The sequence below is a fragment of the Parasteatoda tepidariorum genome, chromosome 8 (assembly GCF_043381705.1).
Source record: "Parasteatoda tepidariorum isolate YZ-2023 chromosome 8, CAS_Ptep_4.0, whole genome shotgun sequence".
Classification (NCBI taxonomy): domain Eukaryota; kingdom Metazoa; phylum Arthropoda; class Arachnida; order Araneae; family Theridiidae; genus Parasteatoda; species Parasteatoda tepidariorum.
In genome coordinates this window covers 20,214,374-20,241,895 of record NC_092211.1, presented here as the reverse complement: position 1 = coordinate 20,241,895, position 27,522 = coordinate 20,214,374, and the positions used below count along the sequence as shown (strand labels likewise).

Here is a 27,522-nt window from a genome sequence, read left to right as displayed (position 1 = left end):
TTAAATTGATTAAAAAAATTTCCTAAAGCTCAAATCTTCAACTTATAATTATTGAGGTACATAACACAATATTTGACAATACTTCGTTACATTTTAGACAATTTCACAAAATATCACATGATAGATGCTTGGAAACTAAAATCATATTTTAACTAGAATAAGCCCAAATTACATAAATCTTTACAACGTTAGAATTATTGTAATGACAAATGTAACAAAAATAAAACTTATCAAATATAATTTAATAAATATATATTTTATAAATTTCTGCATTATAAAGTTACTTCTGTTTAGTACATGTTGGGAAAAAAAATCTGAAAATACAAATATTTGAAATTATCTCAATTTCAAAAAGAAAAAAAAAAGAATTATATTAGAACAACTTGTTCTGTCACTAAGAGATGCTTTAATATAAAAATTCTAAACACTAACAGCAACTTCATCTAATATTTGACGTAATTTCTCCAAATAATCATTTAAAGAATTTTGTTCACCATGCATTTCCCGACTGTTACACAAAAGTTTTATGACTACAGTATATTCATGTTCTTGAAATTGAGGTCCTTCTTCAACTATTTGATTTAAAATTTCTTCACATGTATGGTTTAGAAGATCATAGAACTGTCTAGCTCTATCTAAGGCAACTTCTCTTGTCATGGTTATACCAGCTAAATTTTGCTGAATGGCAAAAATATTTCTGCCCATTTTCTTAATATCATTTTCCTTTATTTTATTATTATTTGAAACACGTTTGATAAGTATGGTTGACAGCAGCTCACCGATGCCTTCAAAAATATATTTCATTTTCTTAGTCTGCAATACCGGTGATAACGACTCATCAATCTTGGAAAGATCCTGATTTAATTTAACAACTTGAGGCTCTGGCTCTTCATCATCTTTTCGTGTTATGTACGATCCTAATTTGGATGGTTGCATAAGGTGAAAGAAGCAATGTGCACGGACTTCCAAATGAAGCACTAGTAAGCAAGTATCAGCAAGATCCTCAAATTCTTTGGCCAAATTTTTCAGACAACCTTTAGTTGTCATGCTTAGGGCTAGATCCAAAGTAGCATCACCTTCACCATTCATTTTATCAGGCAAAAATGCAACACTTGCTTGCATATCAGGAAGAGTGTCAGAAAACTGAAGAATCTGGAAGGTAAACCACTCCATGCTTTCGTGCAAAAAAGCAAGATTTTTCAATTTATTATGATCCGAAATTATCTCTGCGGGTGATATACACTCTTTGCATGATAGATTTCTATTCAACAACTCTGACTCTTCTTTATTACGAAGCCGAATCTCCTCTGGAGACTCTTCAAATTGAGTTTCTTCGGCATCATGGTCGAATTTCAAGTTCTTCCAGTTTGGTAGAGATTGCAGCAAACGAGTGATGTCAGGATCTCTAGCCCAAGATACACTAAACAGATGCTGGTTGTCTGATTCTGTACTAATTAAACTCTTGTATGCTACATTCATAAGGTCTTTATAAGTCTCTAACAAGTTACAAATCAATTTTAAGAAATGGCTAGCATAATCTGGTAATAAATTAATCAAAAGTGCTAACTCTTTAATGTTTGAGTTTAATAAAAGTGTACTACTCAAGATGTGAGTTTTGGCATTAGCCGATTTTAATTCATCGATGTCCGTCATTGCTTCCCAGTTGTCTATTCCATTGCTTATTTTTTCAACCAGTCTATTGATGTTGATATTCACATCATCCAAAAACACCCTGACACAGTCATCAAGAAAGCTATGCAAAGGACAGTGAGTTGTGTTGTCCATTCTTAGAACATTTTCAATTTCAGAGATAAATTTCTTAATCGGTCTGTAAACTACAGTTATATTTTGAGCATTTGGCTCACATATCAAAACAGGCAAATCATCAGAATCAAGTTCACCTTTCTGGTTCAAGTCCTTTTGCTCTTGTAAGTAGGTTTTTTTATTTATAGCATGAGAAGAACTATCAAACCGGAATAAAGCATGTTTTTTAGCCCTAGTCATCCCTTTGCGCAAAAAGTAAGAAGAAATATCAGCAGTGGCTGGCACCTTAGAGAAAGCTGCAGTGGAACGTTGAGTTGTGGAAGCACTATGCAAATCTAAATAATTACCTATAAGAATTTCGACAGCAGTTTGTAGTTTAGAATAAATATCAGCCATTTCATATTGAGTCAACGATAAGTCAGTCAACCCTTTAGTCATAGCAATTCTTTGCACATTATCCAAAAAGTAATAATGATTAATAGCAACATATCTAAATTCTTCAAGAATAAGTTCAACTAAGTCATGGAGACATTGCTGCTGTTCTTTATTATGAGATTCTGAATATACAAGTGCTGTTTTACTTGGGAATGGTGAATTTTCTAATGTTTCGTGCATTAACTTTGAAGTATTTTTAATTATAAGTAACAACTCCATTGAGCATTTATCTTTTAAAATCTCTACTGTTTCGGGTAATGTATTCAACTCGGATGAGCACTTTAAAACTAATGAAATGTGTTTATAATTAGAATCTGCACTGAAATCTTGATATTGCCCTTCAATTGGAAGTTTAATTTGCGATCTGTTCGAAAACAGCTCTTCATAAGACTTGCTTTTTGTAGATTCATCAATACTTTTAGTGCAAAACACTTCTGCGGGAGACATATATAAATGCTTGTGGAGTTCTTTTACCAAAACATTATGCAGAGTCTTTTTCATTTGGATCAAATCTGCTTTTAAATCTTTTAATGCATCTGCAGCAGATAGTTTACCATTAAGTAATGCTATGGATGACACCAGCAGCTGTGTAGCTTCTTCAAATCGACCTTGTTTCAAATGTTCTTCAACTTTTTCATGAACTTTGTTCAGTTCCTCTATTTGTTTAAGCATACTCAGAACCTCTCGGTGTTCAATAGATGATTCAGACAGCTTCTTGATCTCATCTCGTTTGCATTCTAAAAGCGATTTGCATGCAAGTAGTTTTTCTTTCACATTACGACAGCCTCTTCTACTGTTATTGATTTTTGCAGATATTCTACTGAAAAGCTCCATAGTAGTATTCAATTGTTCTCTTTGAGCGGAAATTAGTTTAACTAAACGAGCATCACTTAGTTCAAAATCTTTCTTTAATAACTGCATTCTATGTTTTCGATCCTCATTGCTTTTCGAAACTGAAAGTTCTGCAATAATGTTCATTAATCTCCCACTAGTGTCTTTTGATACTTTACCTCCTCTAGGAGGCCGAACAGGCGGCCTATACTCTGCTTTAGACATATTTATTCAAAGATTTAAAGAAATTTGCAATCTGAGAAATTTTGCTTTTTACAAGATCCACATAGATCCTTGAAATAATTTCATTCACAGCATCTCTTAAATTTGAATTGAACCTGCAAACAGATTTAAAAATAAGTTTGCTTTCTAATTAATTGTTTAAACCTTTTAAAACAATAGAATAGCTATTTCTGTTCTTGATAATTAAAATGCTGAAGCGGCTTCCTGTTGAGAAAAAACGCCTTTCACGGACGTCACGATTGGGTAAACAAACAGACGACTGAAGAACCAGCTCCTGCTTAAAAATGACTCATTTTATTTTACGAATCATTTTACGACTTTATGAAAAAATAAGCTATAAATAGATTATAAAAGGTATGTAAAATGAAAAATGGCAAATAAATTTCCTACAGTTAGCTATAAAAGTCAATTATCATATATTTTGCGTGATTATGATTTTAGATTTATTTATTATTTTAAGTTCCTTAACTGTGCATTCAGAACTGGCATCAAAAATGCTTTGTGTTTGTTGTCAAATTTCTGCTTCTGATTTGATGTTATGAAAAAGGTAGTGTATAGCGTGAGTATAATTATATAGATTTTAAAATATATCAATATATTTTAAAAATGGCTCGTCATCGGCATATTCGGGCTCTTGATGTTGATGAAGGTTGTAATTTAATGTATTTTAAAGTTTTATATCGGCTTGAAATCTTTTAACATGCTGTTTTTTTAAAAGTGCTATTTAAATGTGTGTTGCATGGATAAATATGTTAGATTTTATTATTTAAATAAAAAATACATAAATAACAGATGATCATACATTGTTTCCTCTTTTAGATAAAATTATATTTAAAAATTATGCAATATTTTTCTTAGAAATCGAGGGAATTAATTTATAGCTAAAAATTCATTTATATCCTGTCAAAGTAATTTTTATTTGTAAAAATACAAAATAGGATTATTTAATATTGATTAAATGCGATGCATTGCTTCTAGTATTAACTAACAAAGCATCATTAAGAGTTTTGCATCGAAAGTGTTATGTATTTTGTTTGTAGTTTATATCATTGATTAGAATTTAAAAAATGAAACTGAGTATCAAATAACATCTTTTAAAGTTTTGTAAGATATTGGTCAAAATTACTAATTGTTAAAAGTTTTCCTAAAGGCCTGAAATATAATTAACAAAACATACACTTTTATATATAACATTTTATTCGCTTAAAGGTCAATTGATTTAAATCGGACACAAAATTACAAATACGGTCAAGCTCACTTACGACAAGTGTTAAGAAACTGCAATTTTTTCTCATAATTAAGTGTTTGTAAAAAAAATCACAGAAACTTTTTAATTAATTCATTAAATTTTATGAAATATATTTACTTTATTTATTTTAATTTCTGTATAGTGCTACAAGAATGACTAATTTGCTTTTAACAGTCTTATTGTCTCTTTGATGTGTTCATCAGATAAAACTTATGGCGTAAAAAACAATGGTCATTTGCAAGCTTGCTTACAAAAAAGTTCATGTGTAAAAAAGGATTTATGACTATATTTTGTTGAGAATTATAAAATATTTAACATGCTTTTGTTATTATTAGTACTAATAAAATTATGAAAATGGAATTAAGCCATAAAAGAAAGTAGGAAATCATTACTGCAAGTTTTTGAATGAGACTAATTAGATTAAAGTCGAAATAATATAAGGAAGGAATAATACACTAAATCTAATTTGAAACAAAATTTTTCAGTACATAGTTTTTAATCCAAATGATTCAAAAAAAGTATTTAAAAAAATTTATCTCATAAGACATATCAAATATTTCTTTTTTTTTTAATTCTTTTTTTTTTCAAAATGTTTAGAAAAATTATCTTTGAAGAATTATATTGAATGTAAACAATAAAAAATATTATAAATAATATAATATATTAAAATATATATATTAAAATAATGTCCTTGCTGTGGATCAACTCCAAAGTAGACTCATGAATCCAAGAATGAGTTTAGTTACTCTAAAGTAAGTTCAAAAAGTATCTGCTTTTAATTGCTACACAAAATATAATACTTGTTATTGGTTCGACTCGAAAAATAATGAGACTATTTTAGATACTGCCATCTAAATATTAAAATTTTAATATAATNTCTTTTTTTTTTTTATTCTTTTTTTTTTTTGCAAATTCCACGAGTTTAAACTTAATATTTTAAAATTTAATAAATATTGAGTAAACTTAAAAAATTTCCTGATGTATTCATTTAAAATACTGGATACTTTTTACTACTAAGTGTGAAATCTTACTATAAGCTCATTACTATTTTGCACCTCTGCTAGAATCTAACATTTTTCTGGGAAAATTAATGCATCTTTTTAATATTTTATAGAATATGACGGTTTTTCATCATGCTATGGACATTCAGTGGAAGACGATTTTTGCGTATCCCCTGGTACAGGTAATTAGAATTCTTTTTGTAGTTTTTTGATGTTAATGAAATTTTGATGATAATTCAAAAAGTTTTTGTTTAGGGAGTAATTTATAAAATGGTGAATAATGTTATTAATTTCCCTTTTTTTAAGGTTAAAACTTGGTTTTTATTTGACGCTTCTCAGAGTTCTTCCTAGAAATAAAAAAGGGAATGATAGAGCACTCACTTAACACTGTCAAAATTTATCAAAATATGTAATATTATGTAATAATTGAATTTGATCCTCAATTTTTGAATTACCCTTTTATAATATTTTATGTATATTATGTATTCACAAAGTAATTTTCACTCATTATCAAAAAGGTTGAAAAAGTAAAAGCTTTTGAAAAATAATTAAAGGCAATCTAAAAGACAATCTCTGTTAATAAATTTTCTTCTAAAAGAAAAGTAAAATAAAAAAGGGGTTAAATGATGAAAATAAACATTCAAATGGGTATTTTTAAATTAAAAGGTATTTATTAAAATAAATTAAATGATAAAGCTTAAAAATCATTTTAAAATTCATTAACCCTCCCCTTGCCAAATAAAAAATGTAACTATCTCTGAGGCTAAATCTGATTTCGAATTTTAGCTATATAACTAAGCAACTTAAAAATCATATAAAATAAAGAAATGAAATTAAAAGTTAAGTAATCAATGGCAAAATAAATCAGAAATGGACTTCTCATTAATACAGATGATAAAGAAAATAATCTTTTCTCGAAAAAAAATTAAAAGACAGTGTTTTTAAGGAATGACAGCCTATTTTTACAAGAAGAGCAAAGTGGGCACATTTATAAGGATCAAAGGATGGGCGAGGCAGGCCAGGAGAACACTTATGCTGGATGATGATTTGTTAGAACTTTAGCACTGAGTATTGCCTAGTAAATAATTAATTTGTATAATTCTTAAAATAATTGTATAAGAAGTTATATTTTATAACCTTTCCATTTGCAGAGGCTCAATTTTTGTATGATCGTAGTAAGCAGAATTCCTCAATGGGTGCATTCTTCGATCATCCTGATGCTGTACTAGAGGAGGATGACAGCGAAGAGGACAATGCTGAGCCTCATTCAGATAAAAACCTAAAGCTCAGTGATGAAGACTATGGTAATGTCATGTTATATAAATATTATATTACAGTAGATTCTCATTAATTCAGCTCCATGTATCTCAAATCTCTGGTTACTTGAATTATCTGGTTACTTACTACGAATTTATGGGTCCTGCCATATTGGAATAACAATTAATGTTACATACAACACCTAATGTGAACCACACGTTGGATATAAGTTTCTGAACTCTAGTGTTGAGCTGCTGGTGGGGGGTATAGTCTTTGGACTCTTCCCTTTTATAAGATTTTTAAAAAATTACTATATTTGTCTCATATGATTATATTAATTATTTTACTTTTATGAATTAGTAAAATCTTATTTAATTAAAATTAGATTTACTAATATTTTATTTTTCTAAGATAATTTGAACATTTTATAAAGTTATATTTTCTGACCTGTTCATCTATTAGTTGTTGTATGAATTATCAATCTTCATGTTTAAACTTTAAAAACTTTCTATAAATTATAGTATTAAATTTGATACTTTTCAAATTATGAAACAACATTCAATAAAAATATTGTTTGTTATTCTATGTATTATTAATAGCAATAAACTGTATTCTCAATTGTTTTCTATTGCATTCTTAATTTTTTTTTTATTTTAAATTTTTCTTTTTTTTTATATATTTCTGTGCTCATTATACCTTAGGTGATATTATTTATAATAATGACAGTGATAAACCACATCAAAAATTCATAATTACTTTATCATGAGTGTCTTTGAAAGCTTTGGAAATGGAGACTTTTTTAAGAATTTTATCAAAACTGATTCAAGAATTTCAACCTCCTAATAATATGGGCCTTAATAAATGTATACAATGATAGAAAATACTTTATTGATATAATTGATGTATTATCATTTTTCGATACTATAAAACACAAATATATTAGGTAGGATATTTTTGTAAACATATTCTTTTTCTTTAAATATTTGGTTGTGAAGTCAGTGTAAAATTATTTATTTTGATTTACTTTCCTGTAAACATTTGTCTACACAGCTCTACAAATCTATTATTTATGTATAGTCATTTTTTTCAACGAAGCATTAATGAAGAAAAACGTTATTATTCAATTTGAAAGTACTGGAAACTATAACACAAAACTTTATCCTCCATTGAGAAATGTTATAAATTTTTTCTAATGTTATATTCAGTTTTTAAAACTTTATGCTTGGGCATATGTCGCAAATTTCTTATTTTTATTGGCAACTGAGAATTTTGAATATTTTTACTTAAATTTAAGAGTTGAATTAAATTACTAATTAGATTAATGTTAGCAGACATCTTCAAGCCTTGACGACAGCCCTCATATTTCATTGGTTATCTTCAGAAACTTTCTAATTATTTTAGGAATGAAAATGTCCCAAAATTTTGACATGCGTCCTCAAATGTCTCATATTTTTTTCATAATCATAGAATTTTTTTTTCTATGTATGCTTGCAGTTAAGTATCAAAAATAAAATATTCATGTTTGTTTTACACAAGAAAATTTGGTCTTAAATTGAATACAAATGAAAATAACTGATGAAAATACAATACTCATCTTAAATTAATTTCAGCTAAAAATAAACAAATTAATGTAAAAAAATTATTATGTAATATTTGAAAACTTCTATGTACTAATAAAAACAAGTTTGAAAATGGCTCTGCATCTGGTATTAGTTATCAATTCAAAAAAAAAAAAAATCTTTTGCACATATAAACTAATATTTTCCATAAATATATAGTGTCCTGAAATTGTATAATTTTTTGAAGATGCTCCGCTGATTTTTCCTCATGTCATAATTTATAAATTTTGGTTTCCTTAAATAGGATACATTTTTCACAAAATTTAATAAACTAAATAGGCTGTTCTTTTTATAAAAGAAAAAAAAAATATTTAAATTCTGTAAACATTTTCCAAATAAAGAGCTGCATCACATTATTTTTTAAAAAAATTTAAAATTTCTATTCAACAACATTGAAAAAAATTAATAAGTTAATTAAGAATTATATCATTAATTAATATTTTCGTCCTTCTTTTAGCTAAACTCTTATCTGTAATAGAAGCTATGCAAAATGTAGTGGGTGACACCATACCTGAAACTACTTTAAAGCAAGCAGCATTAGATAACAATTTTGATTTAGAAAAATCATTAAATGCAGTTCTTCAAGGTAATTACTATTATTTATCTTTTATCTCTTACTTTCCAGCTTAAAATAATACTTTGGTGGATATTTTTGAATTTTATTATTTATCTTATTTAATCCTTTTAACTGTTGACCAAGTTATTTGTTAGGAGTTGTACTTGGTTGATTTCTGCTTAATAAAATGCTCTTTCTCCATGTTATACAAGGAAGAGATAATGTATTATAAAAGTTCTGTTAATAAGACATTTCTCACTGATTTAAATGTTTTGAAAGGTGTTCTTAGGAACTTATAGATTCTTGCAGTTAAAATATATGCTAGTTATTCGAAGTAATGCAAACTTATTTATGAAATTATATTTATTAAAGAAAAATGCTTGAATGTGCACAAAAATAATAGCTTTTGCACAATTTTCCTTTTAGCACACTTTTTTTAAGTAAAATGATTTGTGACATTGTTTTACTATAAGTATTTAGTTTTTGATTGCCACAACATTGTTTCTTCAAAAGCAAGAGCACTAAACGCAATTATTTTTAAGTAAGTTAGTGATACTTTTTGCAAAAATTTCTTCTAGTGATAGTTAAGAGCCAGTTTTATTGTATGATTCACAGTTTTCTAAATTTGATTTAAAATTATTTTCTGCGCCACTAAATTTATATTAATCAAAGGTTCATTATGTAGACCACTTTTTCCCAAATATCTTTTCCTGAATTCACTTCAAATAACTTCTAGTTATTCATTTTGCGTGCATAAGAGCACACAGCATTGCATACATGAAAGAACCATAATGCACCAAATGTGTCATCAAAAACTCTCAATGATTGTTAATTGCAAGAATAAAAATCTTATCTATTATTAACAAAATCATCATTTGTGGCATAACATCCCAAGGTAGGCCTTGGCCTTCTTTAAAAGATTTTTTTAATGCAATCTTTTACAGGTAACTGTCCTCCAGGTATTTAGTTTAATAGTAGAAAAGTTGTTCTAAACAGCATATCCATCTTTTTTTCTTTTTTTTTCTTCCTTTTTTGTTTGCCTCTTGATCTATTATTATAGGGAATTGCATTCTAAACTTTCAAGGCTGGCTGGGTGGCCGTGTCGTCGGCCTTCTGAGCCCAAGTCTGCGGGTTCGATCCCCGGCCCAGACACCGGATTTTCGGGATGCAGAAAATCCTCAGCGGCCATGTTGCATGATTATGCGGCATGTAAAAGATCTCTGGAGTGTCTCATTGGCTCTTGGCATTTCCGCAAAAATTAAATTCCTAGTGCACTTTAGCATCCAAAATAGAGTCTCGGTGCTGCCATCTAGTGTGGCAGAAACTAGACGTCCAAATTAACATAACCAACGGTATCTCACCCATTGTGGTGGTCCTGAAAGAGTGGATACCACCTCTGGAGAACGCACTAGGTCTGCTCATTGGCAAGACCGATTGTGCAGCTCATTGGAAATATTAAAAAAAACTTTCAAGGCAGTTCTACTTTAGGCTATTCTTAGAAAATGGCCTGCCAATCTCTAGTCTGAAATTCTGAGTTTTTAGTTCTATTTAGTCTAAAACTGTCTTTGTGAAATTCTTTTTCCTTTGCTATTTTTAAAAATATTATCTATAAATCTTTTTAACAGATATGCATTATGACTTTACTTTTATGGCATCTCTGACAATATCCATATTTTTCTGATTTAGATATTGTTATCTATAATGAATAGGACTATATATAGGAAAGATTCCACTTGCCCACGCTGATTGCCACTATATTAAGCAGTTTTAGTACTGTCAAGAAAAAAGTACTAAGGTTGTTTATGAACAGGATTAAGCCTTGAATGGAAATATGTGTATCATTCTGTTTGTGCTAATTTTAGTCAAACAAAATTTTTCAGAATGGTGATCTTTTATATTTGTGTATATTTAAAAAAATTTTTTCACAGATCTTAACATTCATTAGCACTTTTTTGTTTCTTTCATTATTTAATTTATTTATTTCTATCTAGATAGTGCTCCCAAACCAATGCGTGCAAACAGAGTTACTTCACAAAAAGGTTTGTAAAATTTATATGCTTTGTTGTTAAAAATCTGAAAAGAAAATGTCTTGATTTCTATTATCATTTGAGTTTTTTGTTCCTATTGTAAAATTTTTGTCTAATTTTAATTAAATTTCTTTTGTTAAAAATTTTATAACTAAGGTTTCCTAAGTAAAATAAAATAAAAACTTTTTTGTTTATTTATTTATAATTCATATATTCATATTAAACATATAAGGATTAAAGATCCAGTAATATTTTTAATTTTGGTGTTTAGTACATGAAATCTAACATTTTGGATATTTTTGAAAAGCTATAAGTCTGTACAAGATATAATCAACTTTTAATTTTTTTAATAAAATCTTTTTATATTCTTTTCAAACTCTACAAATATTTTTTGTTTTTGAAACAGTTATGTTATAAGAATTTGACAATTCAAAATATTCAGTAATGGATGAATTTTCAATTTACAATCATCACCAATTTCAATCACTCAGCTATCTATTGTCGTATTAAAATAATATTCTAGAATATTTATTCATTTAAATTACTTTCACTTGAAGAATATTCTATTTTTAATCAATCTGTAACTTGCCTCTACATTTAATTTGAATAAGACCTTGACCATTTCCTGTTATATGACAATTTAAACATTTTACCTCTTACATATACTCACCACTGTTATAATCCAAGTTTTTCATTTTTTCACCTATAATTGTATTGCAATTTTAAAAATACAACTTTTTTTGCCAAATACGAAGAACATGATAGAACTCAGGAAAATAAGTAATATTTTTAAAGTGAATTGAATGACTTAATGGTTTTTAGTCTTTAATGTACTAACATCTTGCAAAGTTATTGTATATAGAAGTTTGTATATAAAGTGTTAAGTGGTCCTAAAAGATATTCAAGAACTACTTTACTTACACATAAAGAAAACATCACACACACTTTGTTTTCTTTGCCTGTTTCCTTAAATCCAAAATTGCCTGTCATTAAATAATCAATGTATGCTTTGTGATTAGTCCCAAAACAATTATTTTATTGCCAAAAGATCTCTGAAAAACAGTAGAGGACCAATTATCCAGGATGCTTGGGCCCATCGCTGTCCTGGGTGTCTGAATTTCCCGGTTTATTGAGTGTTGTTTATCGATCTTTTATCAAACCGAAATTACAATGAGAAAGAGTAACACATTTTAAATTAAGAAAAAAAATAAAAGTAGCTCTCCTAAATTGAAAAAAATAGTGGAAAAATGAAATTTAAAGAGTAAAAACATTTGCAAGTCTAGACAAAAAATATACAAAATTCACTTATTTATTTTTTGAAGATTAGATATAAAAAAATACACCAAATTAACTAATATAACCCCCTGCGCACATGCAAATGACGGGAAAATCAAGCAAAATTTTTCACGGTTTTCTGACTAAATGGTTCTGAACCGTGTAACCATCCTGCAAGAAAATTCATATTAAAATGTTTTTCTGTTTTTATTTTTTAGCTTCGACACAATCTACTGTTAAAAAGGTTGGTGATCGTAATGAAAGACTTTCAAGTAATGAAGCAATATCCAGTAGCAAATCTCCAAACATCAACAGAAAAAAAGATAATGTTGACATGTTTGTATTTTCTTTTTTTATATTTATTTTGATATTTTTTTATAGTTTGCATTGCTCATCCGTTAGGCATACCTTGCCTAGATTGACAAAAAAATTCACCTCTTATTAAATATTAAATAATTTTATTTGAAAAAATGTTTTCTTTTCTAATTTTTCTAAATCATGTCTCTATTTTTCTAAATAATTTCTGAATCATACATCTACCTTACCTGTATTTGTTTAAAAAATAGTTCCCAGGAACTATGAGAAGAAACAAAAAAAATTCTATATTTTTTCTGTTTCTTTCTTTTTTTTTTTGCATTTTGTTTATTATTTTATGAGATGTTCATTATTTTGTATGCATTATCAACGTTAGCAAACTTTCTTCCTCTTCATTCTTCAATTTATTTAAAATAATTTATTATTATTTATTTATTTATTTTTTTTAGAATGAAAAATAAAACTGCAAAAAATGAGCTTCCTACACCCCCAGAACTAGACACTTCTGCCAAAGAACTTTCTGAAAGAAAAAACAAGATTCCAAGTGAACAGTAAGGTTTAAAATATATTTATACCTTTTAAAAATAGTGTATTTTGAAATACTATTTTTTTTAAACAAAGTTTTTTTAGGTTGTAGTTTCACTCTGCCAATAAATCCTTTTGATTCACAAATGAGTTCCTTGGTACTTGCATCCCCCCACCCCTAGCTTGGGGGTAACTTTGAAATCTTTAATATGAACCCTTATTTTTTGTTTTATTTATTTGTATATCTGGGTTTTCCAGAAGAAAGTATTGAGATGTAGGTTCAAGCATTTTGCTTTACTTGGAACTTTGCTGTAACCGAAAAATTAAAAAGGATACAAACTGTTTAAAAATGGTGATAACTTAAAATCCATCAAATTGAAAATAAAAATAAGTAAAACTAAAAATATTTTCTGTAATTTATTTATTTTTTCAAGAAAAATCTTTTAAAATTTATATAAAAATTTTTAATGTTTTATTTTTTTATCTAATGAATCTCAAGATTTAATATTTTAAACCCTGTTTGGTGGTTACAACTCCATATATGAAGCAAAATANTCTCTAATTTTTTTTTTTTTTTTTTCAAAAAAAATCTTTTAAAAAAATTTGTATAAAATTATTTAATGTTTTATTTTTTTATCTAATGAATCTCAAGATTTAATATTTTAAACCCTGTTTGGTGGTTACAACTCCATATATGAAGCAAAATACATCCTACATCTCAAATAGGGTGGCGTTTTTCTGGAGAATCCAAATCTGTCATGATAATCAATAGAGGTTCTTATTTAGGATTTCAAAGTTGCCCCCCACCCCCATGGAGTGAGGTGAAAGATCAAGTTTGGTACCGTTGAATGGCTTTTAAAAAATTTTGAATGGGACTAATTTCACTTTTTTAGTGCAATCTATATTTCTCGAGATATTTTATCTTGAATTCCTGTCATTCCTTTATGTTAACCTTGTACAAACATTAATATAAAATCATGTAATTTAAACTGCTAATTATCTATTTTTATATTGTTTGTGTCTCCCTTACTAAATAAATAAATGTCTTTTTATGAATGCATTAATTAAAAAATTTCCATTATAAGAATTCTGAATTTGCAGAAATTCTAAAATTTATGAAATCAATACCACCAAATCACATTAATGTTTCGAAAAATAAATATTTATTGTTAACTTTTAAAAATAAAATAGTAGCAAACTTAATTTAACCCACTTATTTAAATATTTTATTTCCTTACTTATGAAGTCATATTTCGTTAAGTAATTGTTGAAAATAAGAAAACGGATTTCATTAAGGTTTGCTATGAGTCCCTTTTTTTGTATTAATAGTTTTAGTTATTTGCTGCTGAATCTATTAGTGGTGATTATAATATTCTCTTGGGAACTTGTTGAAAAATTAACATCTGCATACAGATATTATTTGACTATCTTTAAAATGTATTCACATCTCTTGTGTTTCGAAATATTCTGGTTTTTAATGTATTCAAGAATGGACCTCTTTCTCCTATTTTAGTATTTAAACAATTTTATTGTAAAGTTTTAAATTAAATGTGATTTCTAGTTTTGTTGAAAACATACAATCCTTCTTGTATTAATTGATTAATGTATGCTTACTTCCTGGTAATTTTTAGAATATTATTGATGGGATGAGAAATTAAGTAATTTTGAAGACGAATATTTAAAGCCTCAGTGATTTATGATTGTGTCATTATTGATAAATTAATGGATGGGGAAAAAGTGGCTATTACCAAAATTGCAATCACGTTAAAAAAGTTTTTATTTCAGTAATCAATTGACTAAAAATACTGTTTAATTTGGAGAAATCTTAGCTTAAAATTAAATTTATTTATCTGTTTTAGGTCTGGTAATGCTAGTGTAGCTAAAAGTGAAACTTCCCTCACAAATGTACCGGATGAAAGCACAAGTTTAGAAAACAGCTGTGAGGAACCCAAGCCTACTATAAAGTATGTTATATGTCTGTTAAATTTTTAATAAGTAAATAAATATACTGACACAGTCATGAGAATCATAAAAAAATGTACTAGAAATGTACATTTTTTTAATTATTATTATAATTATTATATGTTTTGCTTGTTGNGATCCTTATGAAATGTTTTTCTTTTTAATTTATTTTAATTTTATTATTATTTATTTTATTTTACTTCTAACACTTTTTTGACGTAGGGGGTACGGGTACTTTGGTTCTGAGTTGAGGGTCAAGTTGAATTCACTCGATGATGTGGGAAAGTACTGATTGTTTCGATTTACGTCTGTTTCTTTTTGGAGTTTTTTTTAACGCTAAAACTGTTTGCAAAAAGTTTTTGTTTTTCAATGATATCACTGATTGAAAATGAATTTTTTGAGTGCTTGAAAATTTTTGTAAAGTGCTTGAAAAGTTTTTAAAAAGTGCTTATTTTTGATTCAAAGATTTGGCTACGCACCCTGGTAAATAAATATACTGACACAGTCATGAGAATCATAAAAAAATGAACTAGAAATGTACATTTTTTTAATTATTATTATAATTATTATATGTTTTGCTTGTTGCTGAAATCCTGATATAAAAAAAATTTCAAAGAGTTCAATATTGTTATATTCAAATTGAATATATATGCAATTTTGTATGGTTAATACTTTTACTTAATTGAAGAATGTGTGTGAAGGATATAGTGATGAGAGAATTTTATAATATTAATTATATTCCTTCCAGAAGATACTTTAAAGTTTCTATAATTTCCCCTAGATGTCAGTGTAATGCACAAAAACATCTTATAATCATGGAAATTATGTTTTGACCAAAATCTCTTCTGCCTAAGGATTTGTGGTTTGCTAAACATTACCTAAAAATTGTATTGACTTCCTTAGAATTTTTAATGTTTTAAAATATTATTTGAAAAATAATAATTTTCATTTTAACAGAGCAAAATCAGAGAAAAGTGGAAAAGAAATATATGAGACTGAAAGAGGAGATGCTAAACCTCTCATAAATCTTGTTGTTATTGGTCATGTTGATGCTGGAAAGAGCACATTAATGGGCCATTTATTGTACAGGTGATATGAAATTTTGTATATTAAGTTTAATGATAATAACATCCGTAATAGTTAGTTTTTTTTTTTCTTTTACTCTTCCGTATTAGTTTTTATCACTTATGGAGTTTTCATAATTTATTTTGTAGTTTCCATGGTTGAAGTACTTTGATTGATATTTGTATTTTAATTGTTTATATATTGAAAAAAACACATAAAATTAATGTATTTCATATTCATGTATAGCAATATTTGTGAGTAAACTTCAGTGTTGCATTAAAATATATTTGAGCTAAATTTACAAGGTATTTATTGATTTGGAATGTGGGAAAAAAATTCAATGAAATATGTCTTGTCTGGAAAAGTAAAGCCTATTTTTTCCATTCTAAAAATCATGCGTGAATTTTTTATCTTTTTTTTCTTTTTCTTAATTATTTTAAAGGTCATTGGGTTTAAAAAGCGTTTCTGGCTTTAATCTTTTACGCATATTTATATTTAAGCAAGAAGCAAAAAAGAAATGGGGAAAAGATTTTAAATTATAGAAGGAAAGAATTATTGGGAGGAAGTTTAAAAATAATTAATTAGAAAAATTGACAATGAAAAGATATAATCATTAGCTCACACTATCTGCAAATAGCCTTTTCTAATATTTTATTAATACAGCCAAAGCAAAATATATCACTACAATATTGTAAGGAGCACCAAAAAAGGAGTAAGCATAATTTTATCAAATAAAAATAGCTCAACAATTAAAAAAAAGAACTCACAAATAGGAACATAATAAGCGAGAAAGGAGAAAGATTTCATGTATTTACAAATAAGTTACAAAAATGATGTGGAAATATTTTCCTAACTAAGCTGCCAGATTCCAAAATATGAAATTAAAGTGTAAATAGAGGGTTTGTAAGATATATTTTTAAGGCATAATCATACTGAAGTTAAGAACTGCATTTGATTTGTGTGTTACCTTTCATTGGCACAAAAACTGAATTTATTGAAGGCAATAAAATATGGTGGGTAATTCAAAATTTATTATTAATAAAAGGTTGAATTTGTTCAATTTATTAATAAAATGTCAAAATACAAGATTTTAATTCTAAGATTTTTATAAAAATTAATAACAATAATATTAATTATTTAATTGAATATTTGAGTAGGTTGTTGATTAGTGATAAAATTTCAATTATTTACAATTAAGGCAGATATAATTTTAAAATTAGATTGCCACAGATTTACCCTAATTAAGTATCTAAAAATTTTTACATCGATATATTATTTTGTTAATTTTAATACATATCTCAGTGATATTGTATAGAATTTAATTTCACTTATTAGATAGTCACTGTATTTGATCAATTTTTTTTTTTAAAAGTATGATTATTTGTTTTTTGGATTAATAGATAATACTGCAAAATTTTTTATTTGATTAAAAGTAATATTTAATTAAATATTTTTAGAATTCAATTAATTTATTTATTCAGTTATTAATTATATGATTCAATTAGTTAAATCATTTCTGCTATCGTATGTGTCAACAAAGTAAATATTTCTTCTTTTTTAAAACCTGAAACCAAAAAAGTTTAAATTAATATTATAATTATTACAAGGTACTTTTAATTACTTTGGGTAAATATAATTTAACAAAATTATATGATTGTGAAATAATTCTGAAAACAAATTTGATATTAAGTATTTAATTTTTTCATAATAGTGTAAAAATAAGTTAGCCAGAAGTGACAGAAAATTAGATCCTTGTGGTATTCCATCTATTTGAGTAAAAAAAAAATTGTTTTCCATTATAAATATAAAATATAATTATTTAAAAGACACAGGTTAATTAGAATTTCCCGTTTATCAAATTTGCAATTTAAGATATTTTTATAATTATAGTAATAATATATAAACTTATTATTCCAGTAGGTTGCTTTTTCTTCCATGTAAGCAACAAGTTATTCTCACCAATAATGTAAATTTTTTTCAATAGAATTATTTTACAAAGGGAAAAATTGCTTTATATATTGAGAAACTTTCTAGAGCAAATTTTATTAAAATTCTAATCAGAATAAAACAGCAATTTTAAATATGGCTTTTAGGCATAATTTTAACAGTGATAATTTTTTTAAATCTTCCTATGTCTTGTAATAAAATATGAAACTGATTTTCAGGTTAGGAAATATATCCAAGCAAAATATGCATAAATTTGAGAGGGATTCTAAGAAAATGGGAAAAGGCTCATTTATGTATGCATGGGTTCTTGATGAAACTCCTGAAGAGAGGTTAGTACAAAAACATATTCAAAATTATATTTATTTTTGTTTTATTTCTTTTCTTAGAACATTCTGTTATTTTTATTGTTTCCAGAAATCGAGGTATAACAATGGATGTTGCACTTTCTTCATTTGTAACTCCAAATAAATCTGTCACACTATTAGATGCTCCTGGCCATAAAGACTTTATTCCTAATATGATCACAGGTAATGAAAAAGTTTTTTTTAAATTTCTTGTTCCACAGAATTAATGAATAAAAAAAATCACTAACTTAGTAGATGAGCCGCGATGGCTCAGGGGATAGAGCGTTCGCCTTCCAATAAAGTGAGCCGGGTTCGAATCTCAGCAATGGCTAGTCGATACGAATCCTCATTGGGCTTGCATTGACCACAGTGTTGACGTGTAGTATCCTCAGTTTCTAGATGGATCGGGGACTAGATTACCCTTGCCGTCAGGCTAACTGTGGGAGGTTCTCATGGTCTTCCTTTCCGTGTAACGCTAATGCGAGTTAGTTCCATCAAAAAGTCCTCCACAAATGCAAATTTCTCCTAATTTTTCATAGAGGAGTTCCCTTGTCCTCTGGATTTGGTTTAAAGTTATTAGGCTACAGAGATGAACTTTAGAAGTCGTAAACTCAAAAATTGGGTCAGCTGTTCATCAACGATTGTGAAATACAAAATAACTTAGTAGATCTTAATTTGTGCATCGTAACAGCCATGAGCCAAAACTCGATGGTATTTTTTTAGTGAAAGTACAAATTCAATATGGGATAAATAATAGAAATACTATATTTTTAGTAATTTTTAACACACAAGCAATTTAAATGTTACTTGTCTTGGAACTATTATTTTTACCTGTCAAAAATGATTTATACAATTTAAAACATTTTGTACAGGTGCTGCTCAAGCAGATGTAGCTGTACTTGTTATAGATTCTACGAAAGGAGAATTTGAAACAGGTTTTGAAGCTGGAGGTCAGACGAGGGAACATACCATGCTTATTCGTTCATTAGGTTTGTATTATATTGATATCGACTTTAATAATATAAGTTGAGCAAATGTATTGTAAGTATTTTATAACTCTTTCCGAAAAAAATAGATATGCTATGCTCATTTAATACTTTAGAGTTAGAAAGATACTTTAGAGTTAGTTTCATTTGGGTTAGAATGTGTTTGTTGGATATTGTAAGACATTTATGATTATGTTGAATAAAAAAAAACATTTTTAAGCTTAATTTGTTTAGTTGATAGCTTCCTGTTTATTCTTAGTTGATTCCTTTTAGAATTGCATTCATAGTTAATGTGTATAAGAATTCATAGTTAATTGCATTCATAGTATAAGGCAAAATCAGGAAATTTTGCAATTAGCCAGTTGTAGCATTTTTAACATTGGCCATTTTTTGAAACATGTAACCGTTTAATCAAAAATTGAAAATTTTAAATAATCTGAAGCACCATTGATATAAATGTAAGCATTAGGCATTTATTTTGAAATATTTCTCAAAATATGGTAATCATTACAAGGTTCAATTCTAAAATGAAGAAAATTTTAAAATAAGAACGAAATAAAGTAATTTTCAGAATATTATAAATTATTCATGATAATTCTATATGATTCTACATGATGTGCATTTTTGATAAAATAAGTGGTGATTCCCAAACAGTTTTTTAACTGCCACTTGTCATATTTAGTCGCCCTGTGACAGGTGCTGATCATTAACTTTGACCTATACTGATGTGTATAAAAATCTTTTTAAATATTTTATTAATTTTATCAGAACACATCTTTAATAATTGGCAAACATAAACTGATGATTCTGTTAACAAAATCGTTCTAAAAGAGTTACCTTTTTTTCTTTTTTTTTAACAGAAAAAGAAATTATGGATGGTACTATATTTTATAACAGAAAATGACATCGCTGAAGTATTTAGCATCATGACTGTCGTACTTATAACAATTGATGACACTGAACAAATTCTTCGGCAAAAGATAGTTATTTAAAATACAAAGCCCACACATTATTCCTTTTCACTGTAAATAAAAAACAATAGAATGTAACTATTTTTTGAAATTTTTTTTTGTTCCGTTGTGCATGATAGCTTTTTATTTTGATAATTTTGCCTGATTTAGATTTCACAAGCACCCTGATATAATGAGCAAATTTCCTCAGTTCCTATAAATATGTCAATAAATTTTCAAATATCCATTTGATATCTAATATCTATCTTTTTTCAAATATATATTTTATTTTCCAAATTCCTCTTGCACTATTATTGTTTACCTAATTTTTTCTGCAATTATTTATTTAAGTGATTTAAATTCTATGTTTTGTAATATATAGGTGTAACAGAAATCGCTGTTGCTCTGAATAAAATGGATAATATCAACTGGGATGAGGAAAGATTTAATGACATAAAATCAAGAATGTCAACCTTCCTGAAACAAGTTGGTTTTAAAGAAAATGATGTCGCATTTGTTCCTTGCAGTGGCCTGACAGGTGAAAACCTCATAAGTGGTCCACAAGAACCTAATTTCAAGAAATGGTATTCTGGCCCAACTTTAGTTGATGTCATAGGTATTTTGATTTTTATATAAATTCTCGTATTTTTATAATCATGATAAAGTTCATCTTACAGCTCAGTATGATATTTTAGCCTTTCTTTGATTGCTGTTGGCAGTATTTTGACTATTTAAATAAAACAATATTTTTGAAAAATACTTTTATATTTTAATAAAACTTTTACAACTTTACTTTAATGAATTCTCGTGTTTTTATAATTATCAATATTAGTTATTAATTTTTATTTCATAACTTAGCCGGGTTCAATTTGCTGAGGATAAATATTAGAATGCAAGGGGTAATTTTAGAAGAAATCTGGGCTTGTCAATGATCTCCTCACAAATTAATTTGTCGTAAAAAGGAACTCTTAAGAATATATTTTTTCGTAACTTACCTTTCTCTCATGTCTTTTATTAAAAAATGAATTGATGATGTCTTTAAGTCGGAATTATAAATCTCTGAAAAATATGTTTGTTTGTTTGTTTTTTTTCCTCTATAGAAACGAGATGTTATTTTCATGTATTCTCAAAAACATGACTCTTGTAGAAAGAACGGAATTTTTAGTTTTCCAAAATTATAAATTGATTCATAAAACAAGAGCTTTCACAAAAAGTCTTGACTCGCCTTAGTAGTTTTTTAGAAAATAACAAAATCAAGACCTTATTTTCACAAAATTATAAGTAGATTTTTTGTAATTTTATAAAAATAAGACCTTTTAAAAAAATTCTAAAGCAACGCCTGAATCTAATTCTTTATTCTCTCCAGTCAAAAATTTAAAATTATAAAACTTTAGTTCATGTATTTTCACTTTAATAATTCTTAAAATTTATGTTAAAATATATTTCATATGGAAACAAAATTATAACTGGCATCTTGTATTCATATTATAAAAAGATCTTTTTTAAACAGATAAATTTCGTATTCCTGAAAGACCTGTTGACAAGCCATTTAGAATGTGCGTTAGTGATGTTTTCAAAGGTGCCACTGGAGGATTTTGTGCAGCTGGAAAAATTGAAGGTGGATTCGTCAAAGGTGGTGATAAAGCCTTAGTTATGCCAGCTGGGGAACAGATAGTGATAAAAGGTACACTTATTTAACACGTCTTAAATGAACTGGTTGTTAAAAGTTTAAGGAAAATTGGTTTCTTACTCTTTAAAAGTTTTCTTTTCTTTATTTATTTTCTTTTAATACTCTCTGAGCTTTGTTTTGATTTCAAGCCTGTTTTTACACGTTAAAATTTTTTTTTTGAGAATTCTAATTCATTCTTTTTCTTATATTTTTAGAGTGTAATGAATTATTTCTATTTTGGTTATTTAAAAGAGGTATTGTTATAAATCTTTGTCTAACAAAAAATCGTAGTTACTTTAATTTCTAGTGTATTAATTGACTTTTTCAACGATTTAATTGCAATGAAACAGTCATGGGAGCTGTCAGTTATACACTGGTAATAAAATTAGACAATATTGACTGTTTATAAATAAAATAAACTATTTCCATATTTTTAAATCAATTTCCTCAATAACTGTTCTTTTTGTGTTTGTGCAGTTATTTAATCTTTTGATTTATACTTTTTTTGTATAATAAAATCTTCAGTATTTGATTAAAAGTTGGTTTAAAGAAAATTTTCTTTAAGGAAATAAATCAAGTAATGTAAATGTTTTATGTAAAACTAATCTATCAAATAATTAATGGTTTCTTTAATATTGCTTTTTTCTCCTATAATAAGTTGTTTATCTATGAGATTCTAAAGAAACTCTACCAAACTCAAATTATTAAGGAAGCCTTTTGATATATCAAACAATTCCCGTCTAATTTTTCAGCAATAAAAGTTATATTTTTCTGATTCATAACTTTTTTGGTATCAGAAAAATATAATTTTATTTATAATATTTAAACTACCTAATTGTGTTTCAGTTATTTTTTTACTTATACTTTTTTTATATTATAAAAACTTTAAATAAGTTTAGAAAAGCACCTGATTTAAAAAAAAAAATTAAGAAATAAATCACATAATGTTAATTTTTTCATTAATATTGCTTTTATGTACTATTTAGTTATTTATCTATGGGGTTTAAAAGAAACTCTGCTAAAACTCAAATCATTCAGAAAGCATTTTGATCTATAAAGTCTATTCAAGAACAGTGTTCAAGAACATCATCATTGCATGTGTTGCTATGGCGTCTGTTGTTTAATAATTTTTTTGAATATATTTTTCTTTTATTAAGTTTATTATGCATTGATTATTTTTATGATTTTATTCTTGAAGTATGGGGCTGGAAAGAAACTATAAAATGCTACTAAAATTGTAAATAAAGAGAATTTCATCACTTGAACGATATTTTCATTTGCCTTATTTAATTAAGAATCAGTCTACAGTTTAAAATCATTTCCTTCTTACTTTTCAGTATTAAAATTTATAGTTTTCTGACTCATAAATTTTCGTTTGTTGTTGAATCTAGGAGTGTCATCGGATGAAAGGTCTCTTACTTATGGATTTGCGGGTGATCATGTTGTGTTGCAGCTTCAAGGGATTGATCCCAACAACATATCTTCAGGAAGCATGATATGTAGTATTGAGAATCCAGTGAAGGTCACAAGTCGCTTTGAGGCTCGCCTAGTCATTTTTAATATTAGTATTCCCATCACTAAAGGCTTCCCTGTAATACTTCATTACCAAAGCTTGAGTGAGCAAGCTATTATTACAAAACTAATATCGCAGCTGAATAGGAGCACTGGTGAAGTGGTCAGGAAAAGACCTAGGTATAAAAAAAAAATATTTCTCTTGTGAATTTTATTTTGTATTATTCTCTTTTTGTATTTTATATTAATTTTACCCATCAAACCTGTTGCATAAATATTCTGGGTTGTCACTCTCTTAACAAACTCGCATTTCATGGAATTTCCAGAATAAGAAATTTTCAGACTTTTGTGATTCCACGGTAATTTTAATTAATCAGTAATCTTACAAATTTTTGTAAGATTACTAATTAATTCATATTAAAAATTTTACTGCACTAAACGAAAAATTTCTGTATAATTATTTCTTATAAATTCACTGTTAATTTTAATAAAGCCCTGGTTATGAACTGATTTTTAAAAACTTAAAATCTTACTGTTTCAGAAATTTGATTTAAAGTAAGAAAATGCTTGTTTGTATGGAAGGTGAAAATAATAAAATCATAAATTAGAATTATTTATTAAAATAGCACTGATAATAATAAAAAAAATTATTCTACTACAGTAAAACTGACATAAAATCAAGAATGTCAANTTTCTTTTTTTATATATCTTATCTTTCCGTAAGTATTATTAAAAAAATCTAAAAAGTGTAATAATATTTTTTCAAAAATAAAATAAATAATAAGCATTGATATGCATTTCTTGCAAGAAAAAAGAAACATTTTACTCTATAAAACACTTACCATTTATTAAATTTATTTATTTTTGAATCATTAATTATAAAGATTAAACAATTTTGTGCATAATTTTTTTAACTGGCATAATTTTTTACAGATGTTTATCTAAAAATAGTAGTGCCATTGTTGAAATAGAAGTCAATAGAATAATTTGTCTAGAACTATTTAAAGATTTCAAAGATTTGGGTAGATTTATGTTAAGGTCTGGTGGTTCAACTGTAGCTGCTGGTTTAGTGACAGAAATCAAGTAGCATTAAATCTTTTGGTAAGTCGCATTATATTCTTAATGAGTTGCATTTTAATCTATCTCTAAAATTTATTAGTCAGATTATGTCATTCGCCAAGTAAATTTGTAAAACAAAATTTATGCCAAATGTTTCGTTTAAAATTTTGTTAACATTTTTCACCTGAACTATTTTTTCTGCGTTAAAAAAAAAAATTTTTTATTTATTTGTTGATTTTATATGGCAATATGTTTTTATATTCTATATTATTTCATGAATCTAGTTTTTGTTTCTATGTTTTTAATGTTTTTATTTCTCTATAACATATTATGCGTACAAAAAAAAAAAAATTCTTTATAAATTGTCTGCATTATAGGAAAATATTCCATCATAAACAAAATATTTTTCTTATTTAAGAAAAATGTTCCACTTCCCTTACATTATTAATTCAATTTAAACTTCAATTCAATACAAATTTTAATTCAGGTAATTTTTATAATAAACTTTTTTTAATTATTTATTAACTTCTATAACTTAACCAAACACTTTTTAAATAACTTCATAGATATCCACACTTATGTTTTTCAGTGATTTTATTCCACCTGATTTTAGTGTTATTTTTTTTTTTTACATGTGAATTTAAGATTATAAATTACTTGTAGAAAATTAATTAATGAAAAAAAAAACATTGATTCAATTTTTAAGAAAAAATCTTTATTAAAACATACTGTTTAATAGAATATTTTTAATTTCTGAATATAAAGCATATATGTTAAGTAAAAATTGAAAAGATGAATCAATAAGTAAAAGGCATTTAAAATTTTAAGTCACGAATGAACTGTATAAAATGTGATCTAACAAAAAAAATTATTATACTAGCTTTGATTTAAATCAAAGTTTCTTCCCTTAAGAAGTAATAAATTTGTCATTTATAATTTAAAAAATTTAACTCTGTTATTTTGTTTTTCAAATCATAGTTTTTTTTTTTTTTTTTTTTTTTTTGTTAGTACAACATACTAAAAACTGTAAGCCCTTGGTTAAACCATAATCAATTATGGTTTTATGTGTATCCCAACAAAATTATTAAACCTCAATATTTAAAATATTATTGTAATTACAAGAAACATTGTGCCAGTTAATTATAAGAATTTTTTTTTTTTAAATATATTTAAAAAAATTATTTACAGTTACATGACTATGTGTTTAGTTATAATGAAATTTTGTGATAAATATATCTTATAATTTAACATTTAGATATTAGGCTGTAACAATTAATATTTTTATTATTATTATTTTTTTAAATTTTGAACCCTCTTCTATTTCATTCAATAATTAGTAATGTTTTCCATTTTCTATAGTTTGTTTCAATAACTGTTTGTTAAGGGTTATATTTTATGGCAAATTTTTCCATATCTTTTTATGAAGCTACTGTACATATTTAATTAAAAATTCAAATAACAATGTTTAAGATGCTCAAAATAATTTTTAAACAGGGGGGGAATGGTGTGATATGGATCCTAATAGGATAATGATATATATTGTTCCTGCTTTGAATAATAACTTTTGGGAGCTGATTTTTTTTCTTTTTTAATTTGTAACTATGTCATCAAAGTATAACTATATAAATATTTTGAGTACTTAACATTATTGCTTTTCTAGGTTAATGCTTATTGAAATGAATACCTGGCGATAACCATACTCATTTGAGTACATTTGGATATTTTGTAATATATTTATATTATTCAATTGTTACATTTGCAAATATTTTGCATCAATAAAAAAATATTAAAATCTTGTTTGTCCTTTGTTTCTTTATGTCATTCCTATTTATGATATAAATTTGCCTGCTTTTTTAAAGATCTAAATGCGAAATTAATTTGTATAATTAGGAGCTAAATTTATTAACTCACTCTAATTGCAAAACACATATTAATTATAAAATTTTGTTTTTAATTTACAAATATTAAGATTTTTACCTTGGAAAACGCCCCTTTCATTTTTTTACCTATGACAGATTATCAATTAAATATTTAGGATAAAAATTTTAATGGCAGTTTTTCTTAAATTTTGATAGCTTCACTTGAACTTATATACAGTGGTCGCCTCCTATAATATCGCCGCCTATAATATCCAGCGCTCTGCAAAAACGGTATAATTTTACCATCAAAACAATGCTAAAACTATCACATCGTTTAATAAAATCATAACTGCCATTTAAAAAAATCAAAATTTTGTTAGGAATACCTAGTCGGAAAAGCATTGTCTGATATTATCACATGGTCATACTATAAGTGTGTTTTATTAAACTTAAGAGCAATTTTAAACCTACTTAATCATTTATTGCACATTTTGCATGTCTACAAACCTACCTACAATTGGATTTTTTCACACACACAGATATATATATATATATACAGTAGGGAACCGATTATCCGGAACGATCGGGACCATCGTTATTCCGGATAACTGATTTTTCCGGTTTTCTGAATCGCTACAAAGAGCCATTTTTTTTATTGTTAAACCCAATTTAAAAAATGTTTAGAAATATTCTTAAAAAGAAGAAAAAATAATGAACACTAATGATTATTTCCAAAATGATGGTAAGGTAAACATCTTTAAAAAAAGAAAGAAAAATCCTAAAATCTTATGAGGAAAAAAAAATTTTTTTTTTTAAATATTGCGGGAAAATTTATGGAATTTCGTTCCGGTTTTTTGGTTTTCCGGTTTTCTGATTTCCGGATAACGGGTTCTGTACTGTATATATAAACCTCTATTCATTCTTCATAAACTTGTACATCCTGACAAAAAAAATCTGTAATTTTTCTAACATAATTAATTTCAGATTTGAAATCCCCTTATCTGAATTCGGTAAGATCAAGCACTCCTATAAATGAAACAAAAAAATTTGGTTCCCAGTGTTATTCTTCTAC

At 26.6% G+C, this 27,522-nt stretch overlaps 2 protein-coding genes across 3 annotated transcripts; one reads left to right on the top strand and one right to left on the bottom strand.

Annotated features, from left to right (window-relative positions):
• Positions 1-226: 226 nt before the first annotated feature.
• LOC107439378 (Secretory 8) lies at positions 227-3,588 on the bottom strand. The gene has a single exon (XM_043052640.2). The coding sequence runs from the start codon at positions 3,253-3,255 to the stop codon at positions 421-423; it is 2,835 nt and encodes a 944-aa protein (XP_042908574.1). The 5' UTR covers positions 3,256-3,588; the 3' UTR covers positions 227-420.
• A 163-nt stretch (positions 3,589-3,751) lies between these two features.
• Positions 3,752-26,387, top strand: LOC107439377 (translation elongation factor EF-1alpha (GTPase) HBS1). 2 transcript variants are annotated; one of them, XR_011637504.1, is made up of 17 exons: positions 3,752-3,922; positions 5,637-5,705; positions 6,675-6,827; positions 8,857-8,985; positions 10,947-10,994; positions 12,476-12,593; positions 13,022-13,123; positions 14,957-15,061; positions 16,017-16,148; positions 18,290-18,400; positions 18,486-18,598; positions 19,288-19,404; positions 20,734-20,967; positions 21,862-22,035; positions 23,412-23,712; positions 24,466-24,821; positions 25,331-26,387. XR_011637504.1 is itself a non-coding variant. In XM_043052634.2 (17 exons), exons 1-16 carry the CDS (start codon positions 3,880-3,882, stop codon positions 24,617-24,619), a joined length of 2,103 nt encoding a protein of 700 aa, XP_042908568.1. In that variant the 5' UTR covers positions 3,752-3,879; the 3' UTR covers positions 24,620-24,633; positions 26,252-26,387. The 2 variants fall into 2 exon arrangements, 1 of the variants encoding a protein (XP_042908568.1); XM_043052634.2 differs by having other exon boundaries at positions 24,466-24,633; positions 26,252-26,387.
• The last annotated feature ends 1,135 nt before the right edge of the window (positions 26,388-27,522 follow it).

What these genes read in the sequence shown, in the direction of transcription:
- LOC107439378 (XM_043052640.2), bottom strand. Translation starts at nt 3,255, where the DNA reads ATGTCTAAAGCAGAGTATAGGCCGCCTGTTCGGCCTCCTAGAGGAGGT.
- LOC107439377 (XM_043052634.2), top strand. Translation starts at nt 3,880, where the DNA reads ATGGCTCGTCATCGGCATATTCGGGCTCTTGATGTTGATGAAG. An exon ending in CATGCTTATTCGTTCATTAG is followed by an intron (nt 19,405 to 20,733) that starts GTTTGTATTATA and finishes TGTAATATATAG; the next exon opens with GTGTAACAGAAATCGCTGTT. An exon ending in GGAACAGATAGTGATAAAAG is followed by an intron (nt 22,036 to 23,411) that starts GTACACTTATTT and finishes TGTTGAATCTAG; the next exon opens with GAGTGTCATCGGATGAAAGG.